This window comes from Salvelinus namaycush, chromosome 5 (assembly GCF_016432855.1).
Source record: "Salvelinus namaycush isolate Seneca chromosome 5, SaNama_1.0, whole genome shotgun sequence".
NCBI lineage: Eukaryota > Metazoa > Chordata > Actinopteri > Salmoniformes > Salmonidae > Salvelinus > Salvelinus namaycush.
The window spans coordinates 58,393,404-58,415,337 of record NC_052311.1 but is presented as its reverse complement, the minus strand read 5'-3'; the positions used below and the strand labels follow the sequence as shown (position 1 = coordinate 58,415,337).

General features: G+C 43.1%; 1 protein-coding gene across 1 annotated transcript; it reads left to right on the top strand.

Moving 5' to 3' along the window:
- The first annotated feature begins 2,825 nt into the window (after positions 1-2,825).
- On the top strand, positions 2,826-6,835 carry LOC120048537 (rRNA 2'-O-methyltransferase fibrillarin-like). The gene is made up of 8 exons (XM_038994602.1): positions 2,826-2,935; positions 3,989-4,114; positions 4,241-4,378; positions 4,555-4,820; positions 4,976-5,108; positions 5,197-5,309; positions 5,534-5,679; positions 6,363-6,835. Exons 1-8 carry the CDS (start codon positions 2,926-2,928, stop codon positions 6,385-6,387), a joined length of 957 nt encoding a protein of 318 aa, XP_038850530.1. The 5' UTR covers positions 2,826-2,925; the 3' UTR covers positions 6,388-6,835.
- Positions 6,836-21,934: the final 15,099 nt, after the last annotated feature.

The following is a 21,934-nucleotide window of genomic DNA, read 5'->3' as shown; positions in this document are numbered from 1 at the left end:
AAAATAAAGAGATTTATGACATACTGGCATTCAATTGTGGAATCAGTGTAGTAAAATAATGTAAAATTTAGATATTTCAATGGTTATATGGATTTTGTTGCCAAGACATAGTTTCACATCAGTACAGAACACCTCACTATGTAAACAATTACAAAATAAGTGTTCAATAGATTCAGTTTTTAGTTCACAAAAACTGCATTCACTGGTAGCATCAGGTATATATTTAGAAATCAAGCTATTACACAGGTAAAATCTATGGACAATCTTAAAGGAGATCTCCTTTTGAGGGGCGCAGGTAGCCTAGTGGTTTGAGCATTGCGCCAGTAGGTTGCTGGATGGAATCCCCGAGCTGACAAGGTAAAAATCTATCATTTTGCCCCTGAGCAAGGCAGTTAACCCACTGTTCCCCGGGGACGTGGATGTCGATTCAGAGGGGATGGGTTTAATGCGGAAGACACATTTCAGTTGAAACCAATTTGTGTGGAGTGAGCCAAGCACTGCGCCAGTTTATATCAAACGATGAAGCCCAACAAAATATAGCAGAAGGAATAGAATTCCTGTAGAAAATATCCCTTAATAAACGATTGCTGAATTTCTTATCTAGTAAACCAATGCCATTCACCTGTGTATCACTTACAATAGGAGATGATCCAAAATATGCATTATTCTGAAGTAAAGATTTTATCCCACTTTTCCAAATGAAGTTGTACAATAGCTTATCTAAGGTGGATTTGGGAAAAAATATAGGATGAACGAGATAGCCCCTCAGTTTTGGATAAAAGCACCCTCCCTTGAATATTTAAATCCCTCCCTAACCATGAGGATAATTTATTTTGATAGATTCAGTTACAGGATTCAAATTAAGTGTTTCTGATCTGTTTCACCTGTCTTTGTGCTTGTCTCCAACCCCCTCCAGGTGTCACCCATGTTCCCCATTATCCCCAGTGTATTCATACCTGTGTTCTCTGTTTGTCTGTTGCCAGTTCGTTTTGTTTGTCAAGTCTACCAACGGTTTTCCCTTGCTCCTGTCTTTTTCTAGTTCCTGTTTTCCCGGTTTTGACCATTCTGCCTGCCCTGAGCCTGCCTGCTGTTCTGTACCTTGTCACACCACCCTGGATTATTGACCTCTGCCTGACCTGACCCTGAGACAGCCTGCCATTCTGTACCTCATGGACTTTGATCTGGATTACTGACCTCTCCCTGCCCTTGACCTATCGTTTTGCCTGTGTCTTGTCCTGAAACGTGATATTAAGCTCATTCACAGCCTTAAGATTTTTGGTGATCTTTACACCTAGGTAGGTTACAGTATCTTTTTCAGTGATGTTACAATCTGCTGGATTGACAGCTCCTTTCAGAACAAACTTCTCACATTTCAAAATATATAATACCAAACAACCTCTCTCTCAATGTGAGCAAGACAAAGGAGCTGTTTGTGGATTATAGGAAAAGGAGGTCCGAACCAGGTCGCCATTAATATCGACGTAACTGAAGTGGAGCGGGTCGAGAGTTTCAAGTTCCTTGGTGTCCACATCACCAAGACAGCTGTGAAGAGGGCACAGCAATACCCTTTCCACATCAGGAGACTGAAATGATTTGGTATGGGTCCCCAGATCCTCAAGGTTCTACAGCTGCACCATCGAGAGCATCCTGACCAGTTGCATCCCCGCCTGGTATGGCAACTGCTCGGCATCTGACCGTAAGGTACTACAGAGGGTAGTGCGTACGGCCCAGTACATCACTGGGGCCAAGCTTCCTGACATCCACCTATATACTAGGCGGTGTCAGAGAGGCCCAAAAAATTGTCAGGCTCCAGTCACCCAAGTCATAGACTGTTCTCTCTGCTACCGCACGGCAAGCAGTACCAGAGCGCCAAGTCTAGGAACAAAAGGCTCCTTAACAGCTTCTACCCCCAAGCCATAAAACTGCTGAACAACTAATCAAATAACCACCCGGATTATTTACATTTTGGAGAACTGCTTCACAATATCCAATGCTAATCTAGCTTGTGACACATTTTTCAAACAAAAGTGAGGTGTCATCTGCCAGTTGGGGATATCTTGATCTCTCTGACCTAGAATGTCATGCCTTCAAATAGACTTTGATAAACTAATGAGCAGAATGTTTGAGGTACTAATAAAAAAAGTGAGATTGGACAACTTTGTCATATTCCTTTGTAAATGTTAAACATTGAGGATGTTCCATGGCAGTTTGATACAGCTATTGCCACCATTATACAGAGTTCTAATAGCACCAACAAAAAAATGACCAAACTTCAAATGCTTAAGACAATCAAAGATAAAATTGTGACTTACGGTATTGAGAATTGTGTAAATTGTGACTCCTTCAATTGAGCTTTCTCATTAAGATCAAGCTTCTTATAGAGCTCAGCTACCTCACATCGCCTTAAACCAAGCAATTTTTCATAAGTAATACAGGCTGAGTGGATTTTAAATTTCAGCAGTTCCCAATATTTCCCATATTCTGCATTAGAGGTAGTTACATTTCCATTAAACAGATGTTTTAAATCATCATGCAGTTATTCAATTTCCAATAACCACCAGAGTATTTCGTATCATCATTACTGCACATTCTTAGTCAGCCATATGACTTTATGATCCGTCAGGACTGACTGTAGGCAGTATTTTTACCTCTACAGTATTGGGCTCAAGACAAGAAAGTCCGAAATTATTGACACCCTTGATAAAGATGAGCAAAAACAACTGGAGTGTACTTATGGACGTCCGAGCTAGATGGCGACAAAATCCCAAGCGTCCAGACCGTGGTGTATCATGGGAAGGAGGAATCTGATGACACATGACCACTTTATTACGTAGTTTCTGAGTCTTCACAAGAAGAAGGTAGAAGAGAAAACCGGTAAAGTAAATTCGAGCTGTTTTAGATTGAGAACACAGCAATCGACCAAATATGACACCAGGTAAGTTATTTTACCAATTGGGTAAACGAGGATACATATGAAATGCCGGTCAAAGTCTTACAATTATGAAGCCCAAATATTATTGTGAAGTTGTTTAATATTCCGGCCTGGTGTTGCGAGCAGTAACGTTAGCCATGGTTTCTCTCACACAACTTGGACAAAAAGTAAATGGTGCATATAGCTAACGATAGTTTCAAGTAGGACGTGTTTGTGTTCAATTTCACCTAATGATCATTCATATTAAAGTGTTTGGACTGTATTTGCATCTGCTGTGATTTAATGCACATTTTCCGCAATGGTGAAGCCCGCATGGCACTAAAACTAAACACGTGTTCATACGCACTAACGTTAGCTAAGTAGCTAGCAAGCAATCTAGGTAACGTTAGTTATTGTTCGCACATAACACACGTATTCTTGTTATATTGCCTGAACGTGGTTTGGGTTTGAGTGCCTAGCCAAATATTTTTTTTACGTTATTGGCACATATACTCTCAACATGCTAGCATTGGTAACCAGGTCATTAACTAACCCATTGCATTCGCTAGATTCATGGCCGGCCATGTCATGCTGTTTACCCATTATCTTTGGTTTACCACTCGATCTCAAATACAGTATTCTAGTTAGATGGTAAACTAACACCGAGACATACAAAAATATTGAATGTCCTGTTCCATTTCCAAGTTCTTTGTTGTACCCCTTTAATCCGCTATTAAAGTATCAATTCATCACAGATGGTGAAATCAACCTGTATTTAATTAAGTTATCATGGCTGATAGACAAATAGGCATGCATTAGTTGTTGGGATCTATGATTCTATAAGTAATCTATACTGTAACATGCACCATAAATCTGAAGCATCTCTTATTTGTTTTCACCAGGTCCTGGCAACATGTCATGTGCCATAGACATTTGAATGTTACTGTAACATGCACCATAAATCTGAAGCATCTCTCATGCATTTGTTTGCACCATGCCCTGTTAACATGTCATGTGCCATACACATTTGAATGTTAATTAATCTCAATTTTTCACAATCTTTCATCTTCCTTTTAGGATTCAGCCCTCGGGGTGGTGATCGAGGAGGCTTCCGAGGAAGAGGGAGCTTTGGAGACAGAGGTGGTGGACGGGGAGGTTTTGGAGATAGAGGCGGACGGGGAGGATTCAGGGGCAGAGGTGGTGGTAAGTCAAACATAGCTAGATTTTATTTGACAGGTTTTTAGGTTGGATGCCATGGATGAAAGTTGTTTTCCGCAAGTGGTTAATTTGGACAAGAACTGGACATTAAGTGTTATTTCCCTGTTACAGGAGGTGGATTTAGGTCTCCAAGTGGCGAGGGTGGCTTCAGAGGCCGTGGAGGTGGTCGTGGCACCCCCAGGGGTAGAGGTGGACGCGGGGGCTTCAGCGCGGGCAGGAAAGTCACAGTGGAGCCTCATAGACATGAAGGTGAGTGGAAAAGTTGGGGAGCTGTGCAATACAAGCTGTCTCCAGCAGAGGCCTGTAGTTGCACTTTTGTTTATTGTTCAGCAGCACCCACTCTACACAATTTCTTCTTAACTGTAATGTTCCCAATATATTGGGAGTGTTCTAATTTCATACCTCTCTTTTTTTTCTGCCTTCAGGTGTGTTCATCTGCCGTGGTAAGGAGGATGCCCTGGTGACAAAGAACATGGTAATTGGAGAGTCTGTGTATGGAGAAAAAAGGATGAATGTCGAGGAAGGAGAGACGAAGATTGAGTACAGGGCGTGGAACCCTTTCCGGTCAAAGCTGGCAGCAGCCATCTTGGGAGGGGTTGACCAGATCCACATCAAACCTGGCTCGAAGGTCATGTACCTGGGAGCTGCATCAGGGACGACAGTGTCCCACGTGTCAGACATCGTTGGACCTGTGAGTATATCTCCCCCCCCACATAATCAGAACTCATTGGTTTAGTTGGGCTACTCGATAATGGTCTTGTTTAGAACAATTAACTATCACAATGAAGTGTGGACCTTCATTCCTTTGACCCCTGTACATGTAAGGACTTTTCCTCTGTTTTGCAGGAGGGTCTTGTGTATGCTGTGGAGTTCTCTCACAGGTCAGGGCGTGATCTGCTCAATGTTGCCAAAAAGAGAACCAACATAATTCCCATCATTGAGGACGCCCGGCATCCACACAAATACCGCATGCTTGTTGGTAAGTCATCAAAATCATACACTGATGCCAAAATACTGTGGTGGTTTATGTATGTTTTACTAACTCTGGCTGTACCCTCTTTGTGCAGGCATGGTAGATGTCATCTTCGCTGATGTGGCCCAGCCTGATCAGACCAGAATTGTTGCACTCAACGCTCACAACTTCCTCAAGAACGGAGGGCACTTTGTCATCTCAATCAAGGTAAAACATTGAGACTGTGCAAAAGGCTGTGTTATTCGGGGTTAGTGGTGCCATCTTCTGGAATACTATTCTTAATTAAGCAGGCAAACTAAGATATTTGACGTTGAACATTCTGCATTGAGCTGCAAAGCTTTTGATTTTAGGAGCAACTTAGATTACTGTTACTGAGGGCCAGTGCTTCAGGTGCAGTGGGATTAAAGTACGTTTGTCTCGTCTCCCTCCAGGCAAACTGCATTGACTCAACGGCAGCACCGGAGGCTGTGTTTGCTGCGGAGGTGAAGAAGATGGGCTCAGAAAACATGAAGCCCCAGGAGCAGCTGACACTGGAGCCTTATGAGAGAGATCACGCCATCGTAGTAGGAATCTACAGGTGAGGAAATGCTTGTTTATAAATGTACATGGGTCACATTAATGGAAAAAACAATATGCATAATAAGTATCTTGCTGCGTTTTATAAACGCAGATCTAAAATGCTGCTGCTTGCAATTTTCTGCTAACACTAATTTTGCTTCAGTTGCACTTTTCCACTCGGATGACGAACGGTACATATTCAGACAGCGTTCTAAACTTCAAGCAAACCTTAGGAAATGTAGCTGGCTACATTATTTCTATGATAAACATTGCAAAAAATACCTTGCTTTTTCATTGTACGCACATTTAATTGTGTGGCTACTAGCCAAATAGCATTGCACCTCTGATGAATGAAGCGATTTTGTGCTGAATGTGTTGCACTAATGTATTTTCTGTGATGGAAAACTAGTTGCACGCTCCTGGTCACTTTTGAAGCAAAAAAAACAACTTGCTTTAAATATAAAATGCAGGTTAAATGGTTTAAAATGTAGATTTTTGTTTATCGTCTACATTTTGTAAATTCAGGTTTCTGAATTCTAACACGACCCCTGATGTATTATATTTAACTATTTTGCCTGGATTTGTTGCATAAATTCATATCTATAAATCTGAGTTTTGGCACCAAATTCATTTACAATCTTTTACCCTGCAGAATGTATTTTGTCTTTGTAATAAGAATGTATCAAATATTCCTTCTTACAGACCTGCCCCCAAGAATAAGAAGTGAACTGGCCCTTAGCAGCTGTGGCATAGTGACTTTTTCTGTGGACCCACCTGCCGTGTGGTGGGGGGTTGCTCAGCACCGGGGCACTGATTGGACCCCCACATGCTTACACCCATATCCGAACTGACCATTTTAGTATTCCTGTCTCCAGAGCTCGGAAGGTTGCTTGTCTGTTTTTTTGTGTGAGAGGGTGTTGGGGGGGGGGAATCACTTCGCTAATTAACTCTGTAGTGCCATGTACTGTACAGAGGGAAAGCCTGATATGTTGATTTAACTTTTTTTTTTTTTTTTTAATATTCACATTTGTAATCTTATGCTTTTAAAGAGCAACTATTTCTGTTTATCGTTGAAGTCAAAGACAATTGTTTTTCCTTGATGTTAAAACAAGACTATGGCTTACCTATGTGTATGTTTCTCTTTGATATTTTTATTAAAACAGTATGTGATTGTATATTTTATTTAGTTCTGCACTTTAAGACCTGGTCAGAGGAACAATGTGTTATCATGTGTTATTATGTGTTATTATGGTCACTCAGAACTATACCGAACAAAAATATAAGTGCAAGTTGAGGGAGTTCGCAATTGGCATGCTGACTGCAGGAATGTCCACCAGAGCTGTTGCCAGGGTATTGAATGGTAATTTCTCTACCATAAGCCACAACGGGTTTTTTTAAATAGAGAATTTAGCGGTATGTCTAGCCTCACAGCCGCCGACCACGTGTACCCAGGATCTCCACACCTGGCTGCTTCACCTGCGGGATGGCTGAGGGGGGGAGCAGGGTGCTGAGGAGCATTTGTCTAATAAAGGCCTTTTGTTGGGGAAACGCATTCTGATTAGCTGGGCCTGGCTCCCGTTGCCTACGGACTGCGCAGTCATGTGAAATCCATAGATTAGGTCTAAAATCATTTATGAACTCGGTAAAATTGTTGCATGTGGCGTTTATTTTTTGTTCAGTGTAGTTTGCTATAGGTTAACTTCATGTGGACGCGCTTTTGAGTAATGACGAAATTGTATTCACCGTTACCAAATGACGGTTTCTGAAAGTGGTGACTAGCTGCTATAGTACTAAAACAACCTACACACCGATTTTGTCAGCTCGTGTGACAAAAGACCATTTTCATCCCAGTGGTGACCGCCGCCATTTTAAGTGAGTGAACGACCATACAGATTGGTCAGTGGTTTTCGTCAACGCGCGAATGAGGCGGGTAATTTGAACATGATTGGTGCTTAGTTGATGGGATATGATTCACTGATGTTAACTAGTTAGGTGCTGGTAGTATGATAGTCCCTCAGAAAATTTGTTAACAAACACTCATTTAAGTTTCAAGCACAATTGAAACATTCTAAGTGCTATTTCTCATTTACCAGTATTACGATCATTTAAATAGCTAAATATATCTAACAGCATGTCCGTGAATCTAAATACTCATTTAGCTAGTTTATTCGCTAAGGTGCTAACCGTATTGGTGATAACGTCAAGGTTTGCTGTTCAGGAAACATGCACGTGCTTGCTAGCAACGTTGGCTTGGTAGCTGCCGTGGCTAACTCACCCTAAAACCTAATGTTGCCCTTTTAAATGCCGAGGCAGTTTACATAAACATGTATTACCGCTGCGTTAGATTATGAACAGGCTATGCATGTGCTGTTTAATTTCACACCAAGGGTAGTAGATAGTTTGACTGTCGCAGGTTTATTTTGGCGGCCATTTTGTAGGGGGAATGCAACTCAAACAGGCGGGAACGAGCTTCGTGTCGAGGGCGCGCTTTTCGTGTAGACCCTGGTCTAAGCGATAGCTAAAGCTGTCTGTGGTGTGATCGAGATTAACGGGCAGAGAGGGGGGGTCCCTTGCGAATGCACATCGCTAGTTATAGCGGTGCAACAAATACCCCAATTTTATTTTAATTGTTTATTTTTTATTTAAACAATACTCACCCCCCCGTTCACCACAACATGCAACACGTAGTTGGATATTAGTACTAACAGTTACAGTGAAAGCTAGCTAGTTAGTTAGCCAGCTAACGTTAGCTAGCCTCCCAGACTCAGCAGCTACGATAAACCCAACGTTACCCGTTTGCTAACGTTACATGGTTTCTTAAGTGAAACAGCGGCCACGAAAGAATCAACGGGGAGATAATGTATATTTTGGATGACAATCTAGCCATCGCCATGCTACCCAAGCGGTACCACATCTGTTACCTGTGAACTGCTCAATTAACTAGCTTGCGCTGCGCTGGGCGGACCGCGCCGAACCTCCGGTTTCATCCTGCGCTCTTGCTGGACTGCGTTTTGGAGACTAAACTCACTGAAGACCCGAGTTTTGACGGGGATTTATTGCAAAAAACGGGACTACCCTCTCGTTATTAGGATATCTCACCCATCAGAGGGGTGACAGTTTGGGGGTGGGGGGGATTGGTTTACCGGTTCTTATTCTGCCCGGTACCTGTGGTGGAGGCTAGGACGGAGGGAGAGAGGGAATACTGATAATGGCTGCTCCGGGAAGCTGGAAACGAACCGCCGCCTGAGGTAAGAGAAGCTTGGTTTATTCACTCACTGGGTTTTAACTCATTTGTTGTGAAGATGCCCTTTTTTGTCATCAGTCGTCATGTGTTTGAAGAAGACCATGATGATAAACTGACATCCATACAAACAGCACCTTCCGTACCCTCCCATGTCCTCCAACCTTCAGCATCAATATGCCATTTCAATCGCTATGGTTCTAGTTAATTGTACAGGACATTCATTTGGCTTGTAACATTATTTATCGATTCGTACACTTTGTGGACAATTGAGAAAGTAGCTACATTTCCCCCGTAGTGATGCCTTGCAATGTAGTTGGTTGTGATTCGCCATGATGGAAAACTGCCATAGACAGCTACAATGTATCCGAGGCTAGTTCAGACTATCCTTTTCCATCTTTTAGAAATCACATTCTCAGTAGGAATGAAGTAGGATTATCAAAAGTCACCCTGCCCAGTAGTCTTAATATTTTGTATGGGCAGTGTTGGCCATGTAAGCTGTCCATGAGCATGCATCATCATGGACTTATTACGATTTGATGTATGACTGGGATATCCTCCCTTTTCAATGCATCACACAGCCACTGTTCCTACTTGTGGTAAAATTGAGAAATGATGGATGCCATATTCTAAATCACTCCTGCCTAATTTTATCTGCAGTGTTTCCTTTAACTAGCTAATGCAAATATTTTAAAGAATGTCCAAAAGCCACTGCACTGCTGCAAACTGCATTTTAGAATTCACAGCAAGACAGCGTGGAAGGGTATTGTAATCTCTGATGAAGGCTGTGGTTGGTGATTCAGGAAAAACTGATACATTAAAGAATATCATAATTATATATATATTTTGATTTCGGTATGAAGGATGACATTACAACCCTTGGATCTTCATACGTTCACACGCGTGTGAATTGGGAGTGACATGCAGTTTCTGATGAAATTGCCACCTAAGACTGTGAAAAGCAGTCTGTTATTGTGTATTTGTTGGTGAATATTTTGAATAACCTTTGTTGCAAAGTCATACCCTGGATAAATCTCGGTGCCGACACCCTTTCCATGTAGCATTATGAGCAAGCCCCTTGCTGTGGTGCTGAAGTAGAAATGCCGGTTCAAAATGGATTCACTTTCCTCTGTCCTTACCATGTTGGCTTCATTCTCTTACTGTTACCACTGCACTGAAGTGAAACCGTTATTACACGTTAATGCATATGTCGTTATGATTTGTACACATCATAATTTGATGTATTTTGATCTTAATGAATGTATCCATAATCCATGTCCATCATGTTTGTTAACCCTAACCAGAAAAATCATTCCCTCGTTGGTTTTTAGGTGAAAGGTTGGGTGCAGTTTGACATTGTCTCTAAGCTACTGAGTCATGATTCTTTATTGAAGTGTTGCATGTCCTCATACATTTGGAGCATTAAAATGGATGATTCTCAGTAAATGCTGTATTTCCAAGTTGCATAGATGATTTCAATGGTCAATGTTGAATTGGTCAATGTCATTTATTGTGGTTTAGCATTCTGAACCATATTATAAACATTTGACTGCATGTGACAAGGACCCATTTATTTTGGCAACAGCTTTGCTGAATACACGGTTGTGATACATTCTCTTGCCAAGATATTGAAAGACCAACTTGAGTGTGCATTACATCCCTCCATACCATAGCTTCATGTTGTAGGCCTGTACACCCCCCTCTCTAGTTCTCTTTCCCTCTCAATTTGGGGTGAGAGAAAAGCTCTGTTCGAGGTTTCTTTTGGTACCGGTAGCAGAGTGACACGCTGTTGTGAATGGACTGGCTGACTAACTTCATTGTACCGAACCTTGACATGTCTGTGAAGTGCAGCAAGTTGGTGTTGACTGGTCACCAAAATACTGACTGTGTGAAGAGGTGCTGTTTTGTGTCAGTCAAGCTGGGTGTTTGGGAGTGTGATTCCGGGATGATGAGATGCTCACCTGCAAGGATGACTTTCCGGTTATGTTGCAAATATGTATTAGAGCTCATGAGCACTTGGTCCAGTCAAAGGGCATGCCACTGTTTTACTGGTGAGCATGTGTGAAAAGTTTGTGCTGGCGTTTGCAGGTGCAAGTCGGCGAGTGTGTGTGTGTGTGTGTCATGAAGCCTAGTAGCGATCATGATGATGATGGGGGTGGCTGTCTGTAAATCGGACTCTTACTTGAATCTAGTAACTTTAACCCAGGTACCAGCTTGTCACCCCCACTCCCTTCCCATGCTCTTTTTCTGGTGAACCTGGCACTGGTGAGGCAACAGATCGCTTGTTTGTCTTTGGAGAGACCACTTGAGGGGGCCTTCCCCGTTCATCTATTGATTTACTCCTGAGTTTGATAGCTTAGGGAGGAGTTGCAGGGGACACCCACTCGCACACAAGTTCACAGTCCCCCGCCACCACCTCCCGCGCCTAGCGTTTACACGGTGGCAAACTTGATATATAGCGTAAGCAGTGTCTTGCCTGTTACCGAGAAGGCACAGTCCATAGCCCACGCTTTTCGAGGCAGTCCCCTTTGAGCACAAGCCCTTGAAAAGTGTGTTAGAGAGGGACTGGAAGGAAGCAGGTCCAGGGAGTTTACAGTAGAGTGAAAGTTTGCACGTGGGCTTTAGTAGGGCCTGGAACGCTACTCGGACCAAGGTTGATTGAACTGCAGCCTGCCGGTCCCCTATTAAACCTGCCCAATATGCCCCTTCCCCTCCCTATTCTATTCCTGTCCAGCAGTCCCAATGTGACTTTGCCCTCAGTGTCTCCATCTCTCTCTGAGAGGACAACCCCACCCACTTCTCCAGTCCTCTAAAAGTACATTTGATTTTGATCTGGCTCTGAATGAACCCATTTCCTGATGCACAGCAACTTCACTACCTCATCAGTACTCAAGTTGCCCACGTGCAGTGTTTCCCCTAACATCACCCTCATCTCAGCCTTGATATGTTGCCCTGTATCTTGTCTTAGATTAGTTTTTATAGAAAATGTTGTTTTTAGGTGCCACTGGATACTGATTTTGGGGCCTTCAGTGTCCATCTGAGATACAATCTGGGGGACACACTGGTGAGTGTACCAGTACGTTCACTGATGCTTTCTTGGTCACAGACTATATGAGGTCTCTGCTTGCACCTTTGGCTCATTATCACCCCACCTTGACTGGCACGTGTCTCAGTGAAGTTTGAGTTTCAAGACTGGGCTACCTGCACAGTGTAACCATAGAGTTGGCTACTAAACCGCTACTTCTTCAGCCAATTCAACATCTGATCAGCTTTGTGTTCTTAGAATTGTGTTTATAATTCTCAGAATGTCTAAGGTAATGTTATGGAAACTGGAAAATGTTGAATGTGAGAGAAGGCAAAGGACATTCCATTCCGTATGCTAGGTCAGTCAATAAAATCTGCATAAAGTGAATGGTTAGATCAATTTGCAATGGAGGAACGCTTGGAATGGATTCGATCAATGGCATCGTATGTACATTTGTCATCAGTCATTTAAGTAAGTGAGCGTAGCGATCATAATTACATAAGTTGATTACTCTTTGATTCATTATATGTATTTACTACAGTGATTAGCATGACCATAACTATTTTTTTTGCCCATCTAGTTTTGAATGATAACTATTGGAGAAAGCCCAGCATCTTAAAAACTGAAGGACACTACTGTAATCCCACAGTTCCAATTTCTCCCCCTGCTGTTGCCAGGAGCAACCAGGCAAGCTACAAGAAAACCACAACATTTCCTCACTCTCCCCCCTTCTCTCCTTCCATTTAACCCATATCCTCCTTTTCAGGATACCTTTTTTTGGTACAGATGTGAATCAAGGTATATTTCAAGAACTGAGGTGAGGGTTGTGGATGAAACCCACCAAGTCAGAATTAAAGCCCAGCAGGGCCTCCCGGGTGGCGCAGTGGTCTAAGGCCACCAGAGATTCTGGGTTCGAGCCCAGGCTCTGCCGCAGCCAGCCGCGACCGGGAGGCTCATGGGGCGACGCACAATTGGCCAAGCGTCGTCCGGGGTTAGGGAGGGTTTGGCCGGCAGGGATATCCTTGTCTCATCGCGCACTAGCGACTCCTGTGGCGGGCCGGGCGCAGTGCACGTTGACCAGGTCGCTAGGTGTACGGTGTTTCCTCCGACACATTGGTGCGGCTGGCTTCCGGGTTGGATGTGCGTTGTCAAGAAACAGTGCGGGTTGGTTGGGTTGTGTTTCGAAAGATGCATGGCTCTCGACCTTCGCCTCTCCCGAGTCCGTACGAGAGTTGCAGCGATGAGACAAGACAGTAACTACTACTAATTGGATACCACAAAATTGGGGAGAAAAAGGGGTAAAAAAAAGAAAATAATTAAAGCCCAGCCTTGTGGTACAGACCAGTAACTGAAGTGGAAATGCTCAGTCTGTTTGAAAACTAGTGTGTCTCTTCTAAGTTAATTGACAGACAAGACCGCTGAATAGTTGGTTGGTGGCTTGGTTTACTTTAATGTAGCTGTAAGCTAGGTGTTAATAGCAACTGGCAGGCTCGTGTAGTGCTAACATAACGTTAGTAGGGAATAGGCTGACTTGCCGGGTTCTCAATATTACATCACCCCCCTGGGAAAAAATATTTTTCCGACATGACTTCGGCATTATTCGGAATTCTGATTGGTTTTATAGAATAAATAACTATTGCAAATCCATATGTTACATGTGGTTTATGTTACCCTTTTAAAACTGAATCCAACAATTTTAAAACATTTATTGAACTTAGTAGGGAGTCAACTAAATGTATTAAATTAATTAATTAGCCCAAGTTTATCATAAGACATAAACAGAATGCAATAGTGATTTGTATTTCCTGCAACTTTCTGAAGAGGCAACAAGAATTCCCCGTCTGTGTATGTGCTAGAGGTCGACCGATTTTGATTTTTCAACTCCAATACCGATACCAATTTATTGAAGGACCAAAAAAAGCCGATACCGATTAATCGGACTAATTTATAAAATTAAATTTTTTAAAACATTTTTACATTTTTTATTTATATATATAGTGTTGGAGAAGTAAGTAAAAGTGCAATATGTGCCATGTAAAAAAGCTAACGCTTAAGTTCCTTGCTCAGAACATGAGAACATATGAAAGCTGGTGGTTCCTTTTAACATGAGTCTTCAATATTCCCAGTTAAGAAGTTTTAGGTTGTAGTTATTATAGGAATTATAGCACTATTTCTCTCTACCATTTGTATTTCATATACCTTTGACTATTGGATGTTCTTATAGGCACTATAGTATTGCCAGCCTAATCTCGGGAGTTGATAGGCTTGAAGTCATAACCAGCGCTGTGCTCAAGCATTGCGAAGAGCTGCTGGCAAACGCAGGAAAGTGATGTTTGAATGAATGCTTACGAGCCTGCTGCTGCCTACCACCGCTCAGTCAGACTGCTCTATCAAATATCAAATCATAGACTTAATTATAATATAATAAACACACAGAAATACGAGCCTTAGGTCATTAAGCCTGGTTCCTCTCCAGGTTTCTTCCTAGGTTCTGGCCTTTCTAAGGAGTTTTTCCTAGCCAGCGTGCTTCTACACCTGCATTGCTTGCTGTTTGGGGTTTTAGGCTGGGTTTCTGTACAGCACTTTGAGATATCAAATTTATTTATATAGCCCTTCGTACATCAGCTGATATCTCAAAGTGCTGTACAGAAACACAGCATAAAACCCCAAACAGCAAGCAATGCAGGTGTAGAAGAACGGTGGCTAGGAAAAACTCCCTAGAAAGGCCAAAACCTAGGAAGAAACCTAGAGGAACCAGGCTATGAGGGGTGGCCAGTCCTCTTCTGGCTGTGCCGGATGGAGATTATAACAGAACATGGCCAAGATGTTCATAAATGACCAGCATGGTCAAATAATAATAATCACAGTAGTTATCGAGGGTGCAGCAAGTCAGCACCTCAGGAGTAAATGTCAGTTGGCTTTTTTAGCACGTCCGGTGAACAGGTCAGGGTTCCATAGCCGCAGGCAGAACAGTTGAAACTGGAGCAGCAGCAAGGCCAGGTGGACTGGGGACAGCAAGGAGTCATCATGCCAGGTAGTCCTGACGCATGGTCCTAGGGCTCAGGTCCTCCGAGAGAGAGAAAGAAAGAGAGAAGGAGAGAATTAGAGAGAGCATACTTAAATTCACACAGGACACCGGATAAGACAGGAGAAGTTGTCCAGATATAACAAACTGACCCTAGCCCCCCAACACATTAACTACTGCAGCATAAATACTGGAGGCTGAGACAGGAGGGGTCAGGAGACACTGTGGCCCCATCCGATGATACCCCCGGACAGGGCCAAACAGGAAGGATATAACCCCACCCACTTTGCCAAAGCACAGCCCCCACACCACTAGAGGGAAATCCAACTCGGAAAGATAGGTAGGAGCAAGCCCATGTAACGCTTTGTAGGTTAACAGTAAAACCTTGAAATCAGCCCTTGCCTTAACAGGAAGCCAGTGTAGGGAAGCTAGCACTGGAGTAATATGATAAAAAATGTTGGTTCTAGTCAGGATTCTAGCAGCCGCATTTAGCACTAACTGAAGTTTATTTAGTGCTTTATCCGGGTAGCCGGAAAGTAGAGCATTGCAGTAGTCTAACCTAGAAGTAACAAAAGCATGGATACATTTTTCTGCATCATTTTTGGACAGAAAATTTCAGATTTTTGCAATGTTACGTAGATGGAAAAAAGCTGTCTTGATATGTTCGTCAAAAGAGAGATCAGGGTCCAGAGTAACGCCGAGGTCCTTCACAGTTTTATTTGAGACGACTTTACAACCATCAAGATTAATTGTCAGATTCAACAGAAGATCTCTTTGTTTCTTGGGACCTAGAACAAGCATCTCTGTTTTGTCCGAGTTTAAAAGTAGAACGTTTTCAGCCATCCACTTCCTTATGTCTGAAACACAGGCTTCTAGCGAGGGCAATTTTGGGGCTTCACCATGTTTCATTGAAATGTACAGCTGTGTGTCATCCGCATAGCAGTGAAAGTTAACATTATGTTTTCGAATGACATCCCCAAGAGGTAAAATATATAGTGAAAACAATAGTGGTCCTAAAACGGAACCTTGAGGAACACCGAAATGTACAGTTGATTTGTCAGAGGACAAACCATTCACAGAGACAAACTGATATCTTTCCAACAGATAAGATCTAAACCAGGCCAGAACTTGTCCGTGTAGACCAATTTGGGTTTCCAATCTCTCCAAAAGAATGTGGTGATCGATGGTATCAAAGGCAGCACTAAGGTCTAGTAGCACGAGGACAGATGCAGAGCCTCGGTCTGACGCCATTAAAAGATCATTTACCACCACCACAAGTGCAGTCTCAGTGCTATGATGGGGTCTAAAACCAGACTGTAGCCTTTCGTATACATTGTTTGTCTTCAGGAAGGCAGTGAGTTGCTGCGCAACAGCTTTTTCTAACATTTTTGAGAGGAATGGAAGATTCGATATAGGCCGATAGTTTTTTATATTTTCTGGGTCAAGGTTTGGCTTTTTCAAGAGAGGCTTTATTACTGCCACTTTTAGTGAGTTTGGTACACATCCGGTGGATAGAGAGCCGTTTATTATGTTCAACATAGGAGGGCCGAGCACAGGAAGCAGCTCTTTCAGTAGTTTAGTTGGAATAGGGTCCAGTATGCAGCTTGAAGGTTTAGAGGCCATGATTATTTTCATCATTGTGTCAAGTGTTTTCGTACTATATCTCTTAAGTGTCTCTCTTGATCCTAGGTCCAGGCAGAGTTGTGCAGACTCAGGATAGCTGAGCTTTGGAGGAATACGCAGATTTAAAGATATCAGCTGATGTATGCTTTAATAATACATTTGATTTGTAAATAATAATACATTTCATTTGTAAACAACAGCTGGTGCACGAAATCTAAGGAAGTCTCTAGATTTTGCTCGCCTGAAGTAGAGTATATTGTGATAAAAGGGGCGGCAGGGTAGCCTAGTGGTTAGAGCGTTGGTCTAGTAACTGAAAGGTTGCAAGTTCAAATCCCCGAGCTGACAAGGTACAAATCTGTCGTTCTGCCCCTGAACAAGGCAGTTAACCCACTGTTCCTAGGCCGTCATTGTAAATAAGAATTTGTTCTTAACTGACTTGTCCAATTTGTAAGTCGCTCTGGATAAGAGCGTCTGCTAAATGACTTAAATGTAAATGTAATAAACTGCAGGCCACACTACTTGCCTAGAGTTCTCAGCTATACTTTTCGTGGCTGTTTATTTACCACCACAGACAGATGCTGGCACTAAGACCGCACTCAGTCAGCTGTATAAGGAAATAAGCAAACAGGAAACCACTCACCCAGAGGCGGCGCTCCTAGTGGCCGGAGACTTTAATGCAGGGAAACTTAAATCAGTTCTACCAAATCTCTATCAACATGTTAAATGTGCAACCAGAGGGAAAAAAATTCTAGATCACCTGTACTCCACACACAAAGACACGTACAAAGCTCTCCCTCGCCCTCCATTTGGTAAATCTGACCACAACTCTATCCTCCTGATTCCTGCTTACAAGCAAAAATTAAAGCAGGAAGCACCAGTGACTCGGTCTATAAAAAAATGGTCAGATGAAGCAGATGCTAAACTACAGGACTGCTTTGCTATCACAGACTGGAACATGTTCCGGGATTCTTCCGATGGCATTGAGGAGTACACCACATCAGTCACTGGCTTTATCAATAAGTGCATCGAGGATGTCGTCTCCACAGTGACTGTACGTACATACCCCAACCAGAAGCCATGGATTACAGGCAACATTCGCACTGAGCTAAAGGGTAGGGCTGCCGCTTTCAAGGTGTGTGACTCTAACCCGAAGCTTACAAGAAATCCCGCTATGCCCTGCGACGAACCATTAAAACAGGCAAAGCGTCAATACAGGGCTAAGATTGAATCATACTACACCGGCTCTGACGCTCGTCGGATGTGGCAGGGCTTGCAAACTATTACAGACTACAAAGGGAAGCACAGCCGCGAGCTGCCTAGTGACACGAGCCTACCAGACGAGCTAAATCACTTCTATGCGCGCTTCGAGGCAAGAAACACTGAGGCATGCATGAGAGCATCAGTTGTTCCGGACGACTGTGTGATCACGCTCTCCGTAGCCGACGTGAGTAAGACCTTTAAACAGGTCAACATACACAAGGCTGCGGGGCCAGACGGATTACCAGGATGTGTGCTCCGGGCATGTGCTGACCAACTGGCAGGTGTCTTCACTGACATTTTCAACATGTCCCTGATTGAGTCTGTAATACCAACATGCTTCAAGCAGACCACCATAGTCCCTGTGCCCAAGAACACAATGGCAACCTGCCTGAATGACTACAGACCTGTAGCACTCACGTTCGTAGCCATGAAGTGCTTTGAAAGGCTGGTAATGGCTCACATCAACACCATTATCCCAGAAACCCTAGACCCACTCCAATTTGCATACCGCCCAAACAGATCCACAGATGATGCAATCTCTATTGCACTCCACACTGCCCTTTCCCACCTGGACAAAAGGAACACCTATGTGAGTGCTGTTCATTGACTACAGCTCAGCGTTCAACACCATAGTACCCTCAAAGCTCATCACCAAGCTAAGGATCCTGGGACTAAACACCTCCCTCTGCAACTGGATCCTGGACTTCCTGACAGGCCGCCCCCAGGTGGTGAGGGTAGGTAGCAACACATCTGCCACGCTGATCCTCAACACTGGAGCTCCCCAGGGGTGCGTGCTCAGTCTCCTCCTGTACTCCCTGTTCACCCACGACTGCATGGCCAGGCACGACTCCAACACCATCATTAAGTTTGCTGACGACACAACAGTGGTAGTCCTGATCACCGACAACGACGAGACAGCCTATAGGGAGGAGGTCAGAGACCTGGCCGGGTGATGCCAGAATAACAACCTATCCCTCAACGTTACTAAGACTAAGGAGATGATTGTGGACTACAGGAAAAGGAGCACCGAGCACGTCCCCATTCTCATCGACGGGGCTGTAGTGGAGCAGGTTGAGATCTTCAAATTCCTTGGTGTCCACATCACCAACAAACTAGATTGGTCCAAACACACCAAGACAGTTGTGAAGAGGTCACGACAAAGCCTATTCCCCCTCAGGAAACTAAAAAGATTTGGCATGGGTCCTAAGATCCTCAAAAGGTTTTACAGCGGCAACATCGAGAGCATCCTGACTGGTTGCATCACGCAAGGCACTACAGAGGGTAGTGCGTACGGCCCAGTACATCACTGGGGCTAAGTTGCCTGCCATCCAGGACCTCTACACCAGGCGGTGTCAGAGGAAGGCCCTAAAAATTGTCAAAGACCCCAGCCACCCCAGTCATAGACTGTTCTCTCTACTACCGCATGGCAAGCGGTACCGGAGTGCCAAGTCTAGGACAAAAAGGCTTTTCAACAGTTTTTACCCCCAAGCCATAAGACTCCTGAACAGGTAACCAAATGGTTACCCAGACTATTTGCATTGTGTGCCCCCCCCCCAACCCCTATTTTACGCTGCTGCTACTCTCTGTTTATCTTATATGCATAGTCTAACTATACATTCATGTACATACTACCTAAATTGGCCCGACCAACCAGTGCTCCCGCACATTGGCTAACCGGGCTATCTGCATTGTCCCACCACCCGCCAACCTCTCTTTTTACGCTTCTGCTACTCTCTGTTCATCATATGCATAGTCACTTTAACGATACCTACATGTACATACTACCTCAATAAGCCTGCCTAACAGGTGTCTGTATATAGCCTTGCTACTCTTTTTTTCAAATGTCTTTTTACTGTTGTTTTATTTCTTTACTTACCTACACACACACACACACACACATACCTTTTTTTTCTCCTCACCATTGGTTAGAGCCTGTAAGTAAGCATTTCACTTTAAGGTCTACACCTGTTGTATTCGGCGCACGTGACAAATAAACTTTGATTTGATTTTATTATATATTTGATTTGATTTGATTAATATGGTCAAATCCAGAAACGATCATTTCTAAAACAAAACATTTATTCTTTCAGTGAAATACGGAACCGTTCCGTATTTTATCGAACAGGTGGCATCCATAAGTCTAAATATTGCTGTTACATTGCTACAATGTTATGTCATAACTATGTAAAATTCTGGCAAATTCATTACGGTCTTTGTTAGGAAGAAATGGTCTTCACACAGTTCGCAACGAGCCAGGCGGCCCAAACGGCTGCATATACCCTGACTCTGCTTTCACAGAACGGTACATTGGTGCAACGACAGTGCTTTTTTTCGCGAATGCGCTTATTAAATCATCACCTGTTTCGCAAAGTAAGCTGTGATTCGATGATAAATTAACAGGCATCGCATTGATTATTTGCAACGCAGGACAAGCTAGTTAAACTAGTAATATCATCAACCATGTGTAGTTAACTAGTGATTATGTTAAGATTGATTGTTTTTTATAAGTTTAATGCTAGCTAGCAACTTACCTTGGCTCCTTGCTGCACTCGCGTAACAGGTGGTCAGCCTGCCACGCAGTCTCCTCGTGGAGTGCAATGTAATCGGCCATAATCGGCATCCAAAAATGCTGATTACCGATTGTTATGAAAACTTGAAACAGGCATCGGTCCACCTCTAGTATGTGCGGTACGCGCCACGTTGTGTAGCCGTTAGCGATGATGTTAATGAAAAGTCTTCTGGTAGATAGAAAGGTTTTCCCAAAAACCTTCTCAATTAAATGTTAACTACAAAGTAGCCTATGCTTACCTGGCAGAATAAGATCATGATTATTTGCATCAATCGAGTAGGTATTTGGTTTTCACATGTGCTACAAAAACACGCTAAACAGCCTCATTCTAGGTGTGCACTGGAATTAAATTAACATTTCTCAAACTTTTCCCAGACCTCAAAAGTTGTTTCCTGGTGTGACTTAAGCAAAAAATATAACAGATTTTATAGGGCCCTACTTTAGGCACATATCTAGGATAAGCTTAACCTTAAAATGCAGAGCTGCTTTTGTACGCCATTCATTCATTCACATATCTCCCTTCCTGTCTGTCCGCCATCCTCTATCATTCATCTGTAACGAAGGTGTAGGTCTTGGGTTTCGATGGTGACAAACTGTTTACTGATCAGTTTGGTGTTTGTGCAGTTCGAGGAATAGGACACCTGACCCCGGATCAGTGTTTTTAATTAGTAACTTCCAGAAAGGACCTTGCCAGGCTAATTCTCATTTTCTTGCCCTGCCCCTGTTAGTTTCCTGTCCCCTTTAATGCACTTTTCTCTCAGTTCTTCGAATGGCTCATAAATGACTAATGAAAGGCAACACACACTAAACTGGCTCCTTCACCACTGGCTGACAGGTAGAGGAGTGCTCTGCCTGGCTCTTGACTGGGGGATGAAGATCATCACCTGTATGATGATCAACCATCATCATACAGGTGACCTGCCAGCCAGGGATATAAGGTGAAATGGTTAGTGGTTGTTATCCTAAACTTGTCCCGTAATGAACAGTTTTGATTTATATTATAGCTCCTTGAGAACTGTATGTAGGCCTACTACTGTGGATTGTTGTAGATCTGTTGATTGTTTTCATGAATCCTGAATAAATTCCAAAAAGCTTACTACCCTCCCACAGGTCACTGCTTCCCTCCACAATATCAGAAAGTTGTCTCTTGAGGCCCTGGGTCATTTCCAGTATGTAGGTGTATTTACAATATATATGGGCGTACATGGGGTCATTGGGGTGGTTGATTAAGTGGGTGTGTGTGTTATGAGTGGTTTATTAACTTCTCTAGGATATGTGGGACGGTAGCGTACCACTTGGCCAAAATCCAGAAAAAATGTAGCGCGCCAAATTCAAATATATTACTATAAAAATCAATCTTTCATGAAATCACACATGAAAGACACCAAATTAAAGCTACACATGTTGTGAATCCAGCCAACAAGTCTGATTACAAAAAGGATTTACGGGGAAAGCACACCAAACAATTATGTTAGCTCAGTACGTAGCCACAGAAAAACACAGCCATTTTCCCAGCAAAAGATAGTAGTAA

Excerpts from the sequence above, each read along its gene's own strand:
- LOC120048537 (XM_038994602.1), top strand. Across the intron at positions 4,115-4,240 it reads ATTCAGGGGCAGAGGTGGTG|GAGGTGGATTTAGGTCTCCA; the intron begins GTAAGTCAAACA and ends TCCCTGTTACAG. Across the intron at positions 4,821-4,975 it reads TGTCAGACATCGTTGGACCT|GAGGGTCTTGTGTATGCTGT; the intron begins GTGAGTATATCT and ends TCTGTTTTGCAG.